At 48.6% G+C, this 12,982-nt stretch overlaps 1 protein-coding gene across 1 annotated transcript; it reads left to right on the top strand.

Annotated features, from left to right (window-relative positions):
• The first annotated feature begins 376 nt into the window (after nucleotides 1-376).
• On the top strand, nucleotides 377-12,061 carry LOC124668514 (putative E3 ubiquitin-protein ligase LIN). The gene is made up of 12 exons (XM_047205635.1): nucleotides 377-1,183; nucleotides 1,261-1,521; nucleotides 7,954-8,051; nucleotides 8,155-9,417; nucleotides 9,511-9,655; nucleotides 9,756-10,329; nucleotides 10,408-10,532; nucleotides 10,612-10,728; nucleotides 10,814-10,945; nucleotides 11,054-11,434; nucleotides 11,510-11,758; nucleotides 11,888-12,061. Exons 1-12 carry the CDS (start codon nucleotides 377-379, stop codon nucleotides 11,903-11,905), a joined length of 4,170 nt encoding a protein of 1,389 aa, XP_047061591.1. The 3' UTR covers nucleotides 11,906-12,061.
• Nucleotides 12,062-12,982: the final 921 nt, after the last annotated feature.

Raw genomic sequence — 12,982 nt, forward strand, 5'->3', positions numbered from 1 at the left:
GAGGAAGAAACCTCAGTCATTTTCACACAATTATACGCAGAAAGACTTGGGTTAGACTTTCTAGCTAGAAGGGTCCTTGTACAAACGTTCTTCTCTCTCCACGCGTTGCGTGACCGCGAGCTGCTGCCGGCCGCTGCCGGCCGGGAACCAAGTCCGTCCATCGCTCCCGCCATAATTTAAACCCCACAGGGCGGTAAATTTCCAGTCCTACCCCTCGTCATCTCTTCTGGGTCCCACACAGTCAGCCACCGAAAGGAGCTGCCCAATTCGGACATTTCAGCTTCGGAAATCCAAGACCGTCGAAACAAAACCATCCCCATCGTCGAGTGTCCTGCTCACCGCGGGCGGCACGCGAGTCGACTCAGCCAGGGCAGACATGGCAGCACCGATGCCGACGTACTCTGCCGTCGTCGCGCACGCCTCCGCGTTCCTCGGCGAGCTCATCGCCGACCCGCTCCTCAGGCGCCACCTCCTCTCCGCCGCGGCCGCCGCGGACGGCGGCGGTGGGCAGCACACGGCCGCCACGCTCCAGGCGCTCTCCCTCATTTCGGACGCGCTCGACACGGCCCCGTCCGCCTCGCCGTCGCCGTCGTCGCTCCGCGCAGCCGAGCGCCTCCTGCTCTCTCTCCCCGCGGCCACGCCGCTCTCCTGCCTCCTCTCCGCGATCGCGTCCGCCGCGCGGCGCCGCGGCGGCGCGCCCTCCGCCGCGTCCGCCGTGCTCGACCTCTTCGTCCTCGACCCGGCGCTCGCGCGCCACGAGCTCGCGCCCGCGGCCTTCGAGGCGCTCTTCGCGCCGCGCCTCCTCCCCGTCATGCGCCACTTCGCCACGCGCCGCGCGTCGGCCGCGGCCGCCGTGGCCTCCGCGGCGCAGTTCCGCGAGGACAGCAGGTCCGACGAGACGGCCGCGCTGTCGGCGATGAGGGTGCTGTCGCTCATGAGCGGCGCCCAGGCGCAGGAGATGAGGGGCCTGGAGCGCGAGTACGAGATGGTGCTCGACGTCAACTGCAAGGCCTACGCGCTCTACCTAAAGAAGATCCTCGAAGCCGGAGAGACGGAAAGGCTGCCGCCGCCACCTCCTCCTCCGGAGCTTGTTTTCACAGTCGGAGACGGCGACATGAGCGCCGGCGACGAGGAAGCCTCGACGGACGCCGATGATGGGGCTCTCAGCTTCGTGCGGGACAATGTAATATTCTACATGCACGCACACACTACGTTCTTTCCCCATTGATTTCAGCGTGCTCACCGGGTGAAGTTTTGCAGCCGATGTGGGCGGAGGCGGAGGGCGACCTGTACCCGCGGCAGGGGAGCATCAAGGGACGGAGGGAACTGATGAGGCCGCCGAGCCTGTACCCGCAGCGCGTGTCGCCGCACCTCATAGTGCAGCAGCAAAGGCAGTCACCGCAGGTCGGAAGATCGGGAAGATGGAGCCCAGCGCCTAGACTCCGAGAAGAGCCCTCGCCGGCCACGCCTTCGGATGACAGCACGGAGGATTCTTCCATCGAGCTCTACACCGGCAAACAGGTTTGTGCTAATATCTGAACCTTTTCTTAGACGCGGCCTGCAACGAAAGATGTTCAATTGGTGCTTAATAAAGCCGGTCGATCAATATAGAATCCGAGAGAATTCGAAAAGATAAGTACGGACTACTAGCTGTACTAGCTAGATTAACACATTACTGCATGATTAATTTGGATGCCGGCCTAGGATAATCTTCCAAGCAGGAGTAAGTACTAGTAGATAGAAGGAATTAGGCTCCATTTTTGCATTGCATGACAGCCCTCTTTGATTGACAATCTTGTCTTATTTAGATTTTAGAGCATCCGTATCCCTAGATGCTAAAGAGACGTTGAAGGTGAGAGAAATGGCTAGAACCAGTTCTTTGAACTTTTCAATGAAAATTCAGGTGGTGGACTTCGACCCCACGTGACCATTCGAAAAGGACGCTTACCGTTTGGCGCGCGCTCAGCGTCGGGCGACCGACCCGGACAGAGAAAATCGGTTGCTGTCCCGGCCGTCCGATCGCGATCTACCGGCTAGAATTAGCAGCATTTCGATTTTTGCATTTTGCCCCCTGGTTTTTGGAAAATCAACCCGCGGTCCTAAGCCTATCAGTTTAAACCGAACACGTGTTTCCCTTTGCCCCCAAACTTTCAGATATTTACAACAAAACCCGTTGTTTAGTATAGCAACAAAAACCCGCCGCTTTGTGTACAAAAAATAAAAAGTATTACAACAAAATTTTCACAGTAAATCTTCACATATATGTACAACAAATTATCAATATATTTACAATAATAATTAACAACAAAAACAATATTTTTTATTTGGGTGTTTACAATAATAGTCAATTTCCATGCAATAATATCTTTACAACAAATCAGTAACATACTTACAACAATAATTAATAACAAAAACCAACATTATTTTATTTGGATGTTTACAATAAAAGTCTACTTTCATTCCAGAAATATCTTTAGAACAAACCAGTAAAATATTTACAACAATAATTAGCAACACAGGTCACAAATAATTTGGGTGTTTACAACAAAAGTCGCAAATCATCCACAAAAACCACAGACTATTTAATTTGCTACAGATAGAATTATAACAAAAATCACCTACTATTTTATCGAAAGTCACAAATGGTTACAACAAAATAAAAAATCACTTTGTTATTAGCATCAAAAAAAAGTTGTCTCTTTACAACAATTGTTAACAACAAATCCTACAAAAATTACGGATTGTTTACAACAAATAGTTCATCAGTTTTGCAGCGAAACCATTGTTGGGCCGAAAAAAGAAGGCCCATTAAGCCGGCGCGGGAGCGAGGCCGGACGACCGATCGCTGGCGCACGATCGGTCGCCGGATCCAAAGCGTTTTCCTTACCGTTTAGCACCGAGTGTAAGCTTATTTAGGGTTTTTTTTTCTGAAAATTCCACTTGTTATAAGTTGAGCAGTTGAGTTAACTGTTTTTTTTTCTAATCTCCGCAAACGACTCAAAATAATAACCAGGTTAACAATAAATCAATTGCTGATCAACGTAGTATTTTTTTATTTTATTTTTGAAATTTAGTATTATTACTTAGATTATGTATGATGGTACTCTTGTTTGCTTAATACTGTAACGTTCACTAACTGCATTGTTGAAATTTGTGAACTTCAACTTTTAAAATAAGTTCAGTATAACATTAAACGGCAGTCTAAGTATACTGGGAATGTGACAAATTAAATCCAAGTTGCAAACCATAACATGGCAATATATTTAATATTTTTATTTCGGTTGATAAATTGTTGATTTTCTATGGCACATGACACTGAACATCTTAAAACTGAAACTACACTTAAAATGCAGTTTCCATATATAAAGTACTACAAAAAAATAAATTATTACGAAGAATCCACAAAAGTGACCGAAAAACTTCACAAAAAAGTCCCGCAACTAAAAAAAAAAAGGCTGAAATACCACTCAATAAAACGTGGCTAGCTTTTTTTTTCAAAATGGGAGCAAAGCTCCAGCCTCTGCATCAATCGATGCATACAGCCTTTTATTGCATTATTCAGAGTAATGGAGTTATAAAGTTGCATATCTCATGTATCACAGCCTTTTATGGCAAGTATTTAAAAAAATTTCTAGGTCGACTAAATTACTAGATATCAAGTTTAGGGGTAGACCTAAGAGCTTCATGTAGACTAAAGAGTGCCATAAGCCCTTTAAGATTGCATTCCATAAAAAATACAATATTTAAAATTCATGTAATGTTTGAACTAGAGACTAGCCCCCTCTTATCTCTGCAACCTATTTGCCTTCAAGTCATGGCCATATCAAACAAAATACAATATATAGAGCATCCGTATCCCTAGATGCTAAAGAGACTCTAAAGGTGAGAGAAATCGCTAGAACCAGTTCTATGAACTTTTCAGTGAAAATTCAGGTGGTGAACTTCAACCCCACGTGACCATTCGAAAAGGACGCTTACGGTCCAGCACCGAGTGCTAAGCTTATTTAGGGGGTATTTTGAAAATTCCACTTGTTATAAGTTGAGCAGTTGAGTTAACTGGTTTTTTCTAATCTCCGCAAACGACTAAAAATGATAACCAGGTTAACAATATATCCATTCCTGAGAGATCAACGTAGTATTTTATATTTTCGTTTTGAAATTTACTATGACTTACTTGGACTATGTATAATGGTACTCTGGTTTGCTTAATACACTAACTACTTTGCTGAAATTTCTGAACTTCAACTCTGGTTCAGTATAACATGAAGAAACGGCAATCCAAGTATATATACCGAGAATGTGAAAAGATATATCCAAGTCGCAAATCATAACATGGCTACAAATTTAATATTTTATTTCGGTTGATAACTTGTTGATTGTCTCTATGGCACATGACACTGAACATCTCAAAACAGAAATTTCACTTAAAGTGCAGTTGCAATATACAAAGAACTATGAAAATTAAATTTTAAGAAAAATCCACAAAGGTCACTAAAACTTCATAAAAAACATGACCGCAACTAAAAAAGACGGAAATACCACTCAGCAAAACGTGGTGAGAACTTCAAAATATTTCTAAGTCAACTAAATTACTAGTTATCGAGTTTAGGGGTAGAACTTCCTGTAAACTAAATAGTGCCATGAGCACCTTAAGTTTGCATTCCATAGAACAATATACAATATTTAAGATTCATGTAGTAATGTTTGAACTAGAGATTAGCCCCCTCTTATCCGTGCAACTTATTATCCTTGAAGTCATGGCCCCATACTTTAGCAAAATTATCTTTGATTAGGATCTCCTCTAGAGTACCGACCAAAAACAAATATTTAGAGGAAACTTAAGCCTGCCGATGAATTTCTTCTAGAGGACAATGTTTCCATTAGCTATATCTGCCTACATGGACATAACCCCAAAAAAAAAATCCAGAAGTACAAAGGTTCAAATGAAAAACGCATGTCTCGTAGGATTGAATAACATACATTCACCGCTAAACCAAGTGAGGCTAGACCGTCCATTCATCACTAGATAAAACACAACAAAAAATACTAACATTCAAAAAAAGTTATATTTAAAATAGCAGGTATGGTGACATGTTTTCGCTACAGAATGCAGCAAAGTGTTTGTATTGTTGACTAATTAAGAGGCATATCTCCAAGCAAAGAATCTTCCAGAAATCTGTTAGTTGCGCTATCATCGACAATAAACGAGTCCGCGATAAAAAAAACTCGTCCTTTTTAGATAGCCATTCTTGGAAACAAGAATAAGTAGGTTTTATTGCCACTTGTTTTTTTGATAATATATCAGTATTCAAAATATATCAATTACACCTGAACTCTACACCAACAACATAACAAGATATAGTCAAGACAATGAGGATGCACATAGCCAAATTGTTACCAAAGGAAAGAAAAAAGATCAATAGAACAACTACAACAACCATGAATGATGTCAACCCGATGGTACCAAATGAGGTACTCTGAGAACGACACGTCCAGGAAGGGAAATGTTCTTGGAACTCAATTATGACAACAATATATCTAATTGACTCACTCGTGGTGTATGGTTGAGTCGATGATGAGAGTTGGAACTACTGTTATCGCTATGTTGTCGGTTGTGACATTCGAGAGAAGTCCTACAACACCCATCCTCATTTTTCAACTTAAAGAACCGGGTAAACATTTGCTTTCAGTTTAAGATTATCCATTTAAATACTCCTTGTTCTCATGGCATGCACAAAATATACTTCACTTTGTTAACTGATATTTCTTCTTATGCTTATGAGTCATCACTTTGCCAGAAGAATCTAGGTTTGTAGTAATAAACATATTGTAACTTTAGAGGCAAATCAAAAGATGACATTATAAACAATAGTGGATTGGTGAATAGATCATTTATAAAGACAAGTCACACCCATAAGAGAACAGTTTACCCTTGCCCCTTGGGATGCTTAACTTATTTTTAAATCTGCCCATGACCCCTTCCACTCTTTATTAGTGAGTGGCGGGCAAAACCTACACACTTTAATGAGTTTAATTTTAGGCCCTGTCGTGTGTAATATTATGCGACTTATATTTTTAAAATGATCGATAGTACGCACTAGGTAGGAAAACTCAAAGTGTAGCTCGAGCTACATATCTCCTGTTTTTTACAAAATTCGAATTCAACATTTAAAGTTTCAAAAAGATCTGAAAAAAATCTAAATGTAGACAATGATGTAATCTACCAGTGTGCAAAATTTCAGGATGAAATACGTTATATTAGAGGCTGCACAAAAATGAAAAATTCTGACGAACGTTGGAGGTTTCAAAATCGGTATTGTTCCAATCCATGGATTTGTGAATCTTTCACAGCCCAAAATACTGAATCTTTCATATTGATTTTTTTCGCAGTCGTGAAGTACATCATTGTCTACCTATAGAATTTTTGTTCCTAATTTTTTAAAACTATAAATGCTATTTTCGAATTTTTGAAAAAATGGGATCCTGTAGACCGAGCTACAAAATGCCACACTCGCACTAGATAGCCCTTTCAGATTGTGAAGTCGATTTTGTAATAATAAACACATTAAAAGAAAATGACATTGTTTTTACAACTAGTTTCTGCTCGGAAGCATCGAAGAAGACAATCCTTGTTAGCTTCTCCGGCTGATGAGCCATTTCTGGCTACGTAGACGAGAAACCAACCCCTGATAAGTTGCCAGAGGAAGACTTTAGTTTTAGGCGGCACCCTAGTGCGCCACACGTCCTTGAAATGGGCGATTGTCCCCCAATGGGACATTTTATTATACATGGAGTTAGTGGAATAATCCCCTGATGCCTCCAAGGCCCAGCAAACCTCGTCCTCCCCCACGGAGGTGGGGGCGAGGTCAAAAATCCTGTATATGTTCTCACATTCGACTGTCTCGGCCAAGCCGAAAGAGCGTCTGAACATGATTCTCCAGCCATCAGCAGTGCGAACTCCCTCGACCGTGGCAAAGTGGTTGTCGCAGAAAGCGAACAACCATGGGAATGTGGCACGTAAGGGCCCCTCACCCGTCCACCAGTCAAGCCAGAAGTAGGTCCGCCTCCCATTGTGGACCTTGTGCTTGACACCCATCTTGAAGTACCATTTGATTTTCTGAATGGCATTCCAACACTCGTACCCCTTGGTGGGGATAGCGGGGGAGAACAGGTCATTGTTTCCCAGGTACTTTGCCCTCAGAAGGTCTGCCCATAGGCCTTCCTCGTTCTGATAGATCTTTTAGATCCATTTTAGCATGAGGGCAATGTTCATAAATTTTGTGTTTGGGATTGCCAAACCCCCAAACTCCCGCGGCTTGCACACCGTGGCCCAATCAACCATATGATACTTGTGCTTGGGACCCACTCCTTCCCAAAAAGAAACAGAACGGTGCTTATTCATGACCCCATGAGTCGTGTCATGCAAGAGGTATAGACCCATTGCGAACAACGACATGCTCGATAGGCATGAATTAGTAAGTTCCAGCCGCCTTTAAATGATACCATGATACCAGTGCTTAAAATACAAGTTTTCAAGTTTCTAAATATTGAACAAAATATTGTGAGTGTTCATAGGATGTGTGTTTACCATCCCTAAAGTTTTCACAGCAAAATTCAGAACACACATGAAGAAAAAAAAAAGACAAACCCAATATGAATAGTGTCAAAAAAGACAAGGCACAAATTGACACTATTCACGGATCAATTTGTCTTTTTTCGTTTCTCTCTTTGTGTTACAAATTTGGTTCTAAAAGTTTTAGGGATTGTCAACAAACATCTTAATATTTTTGGAGATTTTCAGAAAAATAAAATAAAATTTTGAGAAGATGTATCAATCGAAGACAATCCTTGTATGCTTCTCCGGCTGATCAGCCATTTCTGGCTACGTAGACGAGAAACCACATCCCCCTGTTCCAATTCTGAGTTCCCAATGCTTGTTTTCTTGTCTCGTAGGAAAAGCACGCGGCGTCGCCTCTGTCCAAGCCACGTAAAGCGCAGCCACGCGATGACGACGGCGCCGGCTGGGCCCGTTCTTCTCCGGAGCCATCGAGGTAAGCCACCCTGCGCCCCTCCAAGACAGCATTCTCCAGCCTTGCACCGGCGTTACCGAGACAAGCTCTGATCGCGGCCCCTGTCGGATTTTCTTACATACAGCTCCCCGATGGGCGGCTACGCCGACCTGGCGCGGCAGCAGCAGCAGCAGCAGGCGGCGTCGACGCCCAAGGACTTCGTGTGCCCGATCACCAGCCAGGTGTTCGACGACCCCGTCACCCTCGAGACCGGCCAGACCTACGAGCGCCGCGCCATCCAGGAGTGGCTCGACCGCGGCAACGCCACCTGCCCCATCACCCGCCAGCACCTCAACGTCGGCAGCCTCCCCAAGACCAACTACGTCCTCAAGCGCCTCATCGCCGGCTGGCTCGAGCAGAACCCGCCCGCCACGCCGGCGCCGCCCATCACGCCCATTACTCCCGCCACGCCCGCGCTGCCGGTGGCGAGGACGCCTTCCGCGAGGATGGAGGCCCCGCCGCCACTTCCCTTCAAGATCAACTCGCCGTCCCCGGACAACACCGGCAGCCAGGCGAGCGCGCCCTCGCCGACCAGCGTCATCGTGCAGGCCTCCGTGGACAGCGCCATCGGCGAGCTCCGCGCCGCGGTGTCCTGCCTCTGCACGTCCGAGGAGCTGGCCGAGTCGGAGAAGTCCGTGCTCAGGATCGAGCGGCTCTGGCGCGAGGCCGGCGCCGCGGAGCACGCGTTCTTCTCCGCGCTGGCCAAGCCCGCCGTCATCAACGGCTTCGTCGAGATCCTCTTCAACTCCGTCAGCGCGCAGGTGCTGCAGGTGGCCGTCTTCCTCCTCGCCGAGCTCGCCTCCCGCGACGACGGCGTCGTGCAGACGCTGACACGGGTGGACACCGACGTCGACTGCCTCGTCGCGCTCTTCAAGAAAGGGCTCGTCGAGGCTGTCGTGCTCATCTACCTTCTCAGTCCTTCCGTGGAGCAGCTCGTCGAGATGGACATGGCCGAGGCGCTGGTGGCCGCCATCCGGCGAGTCGAGGAGGCAGACGCGCTGAACATGTGCGTCAAGCCCAAGGCCGCGTCGGTGATCCTCCTCAGCCAGATTCTCTCCGAAGCAGGCGTCGGCATTGGCAATGAAACCACGCCGCCGGTGCCTAGGTCAGCGCTGGTGTCCGAGAGGTTCGTCAGGAGTACGGCTCTGGTCTTGGACGCCGAGCAGGTCGAGGTAAGGGTAGCCGCAATGAGGATCCTGCTACGATGCATCGCGGAGGACGGCCACTGCCGGAGCAGCATCGTCGACAAGCTGGCGCTGGGCCCCGTCCTCGACGCCTTCCACGTCGTCGGCGACGCAGACAAGTTCGACATCGTTCGGTTCCTCTCCGAAATTCTCAAGCTGAAAAAGTAATCCTAACATAACCAATCAACAAACTCCACATTCTTCCAACCTTGTGTGCTAAGCTAAACTTGTCTGAACCTAACGCCGTTCTTCTTCAGGCGATCGGCAGCAGAGCGTGTTCTTCGGGCGATCAAAGAGGGAGGATCCTTCAGCATGATGCACACGCTCCTCGTGTATCTTCAGTCCACCACGCCGGAGCAGAGCCCCGTCGTCGCAGGGCTTCTTCTTCAGCTTGATCTTTTGGTAAACACAGTAGATTTCTGTTTGCTATATTTCTTCAGTTTACATAGTGATCCGCAGCTCCATCTTCTAAATCCTGACGACCAATTCGTCTGCTTGGCAGGTGGAGCCGAGGAAGATAAGCATGTACCGCGAGGAGGCGATGGACAGCCTCGCTGACTGCCTCAAGAACTCCGATTTCCCGAGGAGCCAGCTCCTCGCCGCCGAGACAATCATGAACCTGCCCGGAAAGTTCTCCTCGTCGGGGCGGCCGCTCGCCCGGTCGACCCTGCTGAAGCTCGCCAGGGTGAAGGAGAGATACCGGCCGCCGCAGTCGCAGGAGCTGAGCGTCGTCCGCGGAGCCGACGCCGGCGGCGAGGACGACGCGGCCGCCGAAGACAAGGCAGCGTGGGAGTGGGAGAGGAAGACGGCGTACGCGGTGGTGAGCCACGAGTTCGGGCTGGCGCTGGAGGCCCTGTCCGAGTGCCTCGAGAGCAAGAACGCGGAGCTGTTCGCGGCCAGCCTCGTGTGCGCCGTCTGGCTCGTCCACATGCTCTCCCTCCTACCCGACACCGGCGTGCTCGGCGCGGCCCGGGTCTGCCTGCTCCGGCAGCTCGTGCTCGTCCTCAGGTCCGCCAAGCACGGCAGCGACAGGGCCCTCGCCATGGTGGCGCTCAGGAGCTTCATGAACGATCGTGGTTTGTTATCTTGCATTCTTTCCTGAACTTGTTAAAATTCTTCTCATGTTCGTCCTATCTGATGTGAAATGTTTTCAGAGGGAATGCAGGACATCGCGACGTACATCAAGGACGTGCTCAGGACCCTGAGAGAGCTGAAGAAATCGTCCGGGCTAGCGTTCGAGATGCTCAAGCTGCTCTCAGATGGCCAGGAGTCTAGCATCGTAATGCTCAGCTTAGCATCATGTTCAAAATCCACACGCAAATGTATCTTTGCTGATGAATGTTCTTGTTCTGTTGCAGGACATGTGGAACCACAAAGAGCTTAATCAAGCCGATTGCAGCTCGAACGGCGAGGTCACGTCGATCGTCTACTTCAAGAACTACATCTTCTCCGGCCACTCTGACGGAACTCTGAAGGTTGTCCTTTCAGAATTTCCATACTTCAAAAGTAATACGGAGTAACAAATTTCAGTTTCTCAAGTCTGAATATCTTGACGTCCAGGTTTGGGAGGGAAGTGAGAACATTCTTCGGCTCGTCCAAGAATCTCAGGAGCACACCAAAGCAATCACCAGCTTGTCCATCCTGCCGTCGGAGGGGAAGCTCTACAGCGGATCAATGGACAGAACTATACGGGTACATTTTTTTTTTCTCGAAATGGGAGCGTGTCCCAGCCTCAACATCGACTGAGGCATACGGCTTCTTACATGAGAAAAAAACCTGATCTTGTACGTCCATGAGCAGGTATGGCAGTTCCGGGACGGCCTCCGGTGCGCGGAGGTGCACGACACGAGGGACCCTGTGCAGAACCTTGCGGTGGCCACCGCCATGGCGTGCTTCGTGCCGCAGGGCGCCGGCGTCAAGGCGCTGAGCTGGAACGGCGGCAGCCCCAGGGTGGTGAACCCGGGCAAGTCCGTGCGCTCCATGGCGCTTCTGCACGGCAAGCTCTTCTGCGGCTGCAACGACGGCAGCATCCAGGAGGTCGACCTGGCCACCGGGACGCTGGCCGTCATCCAGGCCGGGAACAAGAGGATCCTCGGCAAGTCCAACCCCGTCTACTGCCTGCAGCTCCACGACGGCCTGCTTTACACCGGCGGCGCCTCTCTCGACGGCGCGTCCGTCAAGGTGCGCCTTGCTCTGCTCCGGCTTCAGTCAACTGTTCAATGAACTCGATATGTCTGCTGATGCAATGCAATGCAGATATGGAACAGCACGAACTACAACCTCGTCGGGTCGATACCGTCGCCGGCGGAGGTGCGGTCGCTGGTGGTGAGCGCCGACCTCGTGTACCTGGGATCGAGGAACGGCGCGGTGGAGATCTGGTCCAGGGAGAAGCTCATCAAGATCGGGGCACTCCAGGCCGGCGGCCCCGGCTGCCGGGTCCAATGCATGGCGGTCGACGCCGACGGGGACGTCCTCGTCGTCGGAACCTCCGACGGCAGAATTCAGGTATGGTTCCGCCAAAGCATGCGGGCTGGCAAAGAAATTGTGATATCAGAAGAAACGCTTCTTGAAAATGGCGAAACTATTGATTAGTAAGTTCTAGCACTTACATTGGGTGTTCTTTCTTCTGCACAGGCTTGGGGATTGACATGAGCAGCGGCAGATTATCGGGTGCAGACTGCAGAGGGGGAGATGAAGGAATAATTAATTGGTATTCATCTTTGTCCAGAATGCAGAATAAACAGGGGATACAAAGATGCCAAACTTGTAAAAATGCAATTTCATTATTATATATTGTGGCAAGCTGTAGCAAGGACTCAACTGCAATCGGTAAAATGTACATATACAACTACGTTGTTGGGTAAATATTGATGACATTCTTGATCACAAACAACATAGTCTACCACAATTAACATTGATATGTATCATAAATTTGATTTTTTCTGGAAAACTCTCTAATTGCCAGCGTGACGCTAGACAGCTTTGACATCCCCTGGTACATTGACCATAGTGCTTTGTCGTGAGGAAATCGTTATAAGGAAGTTGTGCATGTTCACGCCTAAGCTTGTGTTGAGTAGAGTGATATGTTGCCTAGCCCGAACCGCGTTTCGCAGGAACCGGTTCTCAAAGCAGTGTCGGACCAGGCCCTGGAGGAATGCCCGGTTTGGCAGTTTCCAGCGCTGCAGACAAATCTTCACACCCGGTGATGCAAAAGGAAATCTTCGGCGCACACGCGGAGACGAGAATGGAGATGGCGGGAGCTGCGCAGCGCATCGGCGAAAAGCGGAAAGGGGGCGGGAAGGATTCCGTCACCTCCCGCCGCGCCCCATGGCCTATTTCTACCCCCTCCTCCACTGTCTCCCCAAATTTCGAGCTCCTCCTCCCGTCGGCAAGCAGGTAAGAGGCGCACGTATCTCCGGTCGGCGACGGTTGCAGCGGCGGCGACGGTGGCGAGTAAATCTAGGTTGCTTCATCTACTTCCTGGTCCAGCACATCTTCACCTCCGGCGATGACTGTAAGCCATCCCTTATCCCGGTACCGCGGTAATGTCTAGATCTAGGTTAGGAGTAGTCAGATCTTGTCTAGGGTTTGGTCTTATAGCAGGGGTTAGTTCGGATTGTGGTGAGCTATCATGATCTTGCTAGGGCTCGACATTTCCGGTTGCTACTTTGTCCCAAATGTGCTCACCTGCCATGATCTTGTTAGGGTTTGTGCTATTCGCCGTTGCAA

Source organism: Lolium rigidum, chromosome 6 (genome assembly GCF_022539505.1).
Source record: "Lolium rigidum isolate FL_2022 chromosome 6, APGP_CSIRO_Lrig_0.1, whole genome shotgun sequence".
Classification (NCBI taxonomy): domain Eukaryota; kingdom Viridiplantae; phylum Streptophyta; class Magnoliopsida; order Poales; family Poaceae; genus Lolium; species Lolium rigidum.

What these genes read in the sequence shown, in the direction of transcription:
- LOC124668514 (XM_047205635.1), top strand. Translation starts at nt 377, where the DNA reads ATGGCAGCACCGATGCCGACGTACTCTGCCGTCGTCGCGCACGCCTCC. An exon ending in AGCTCTACACCGGCAAACAG is followed by an intron (nt 1,522 to 7,953) that starts GTTTGTGCTAAT and finishes CTTGTCTCGTAG; the next exon opens with GAAAAGCACGCGGCGTCGCC. An exon ending in TCGACGGCGCGTCCGTCAAG is followed by an intron (nt 11,435 to 11,509) that starts GTGCGCCTTGCT and finishes AATGCAATGCAG; the next exon opens with ATATGGAACAGCACGAACTA.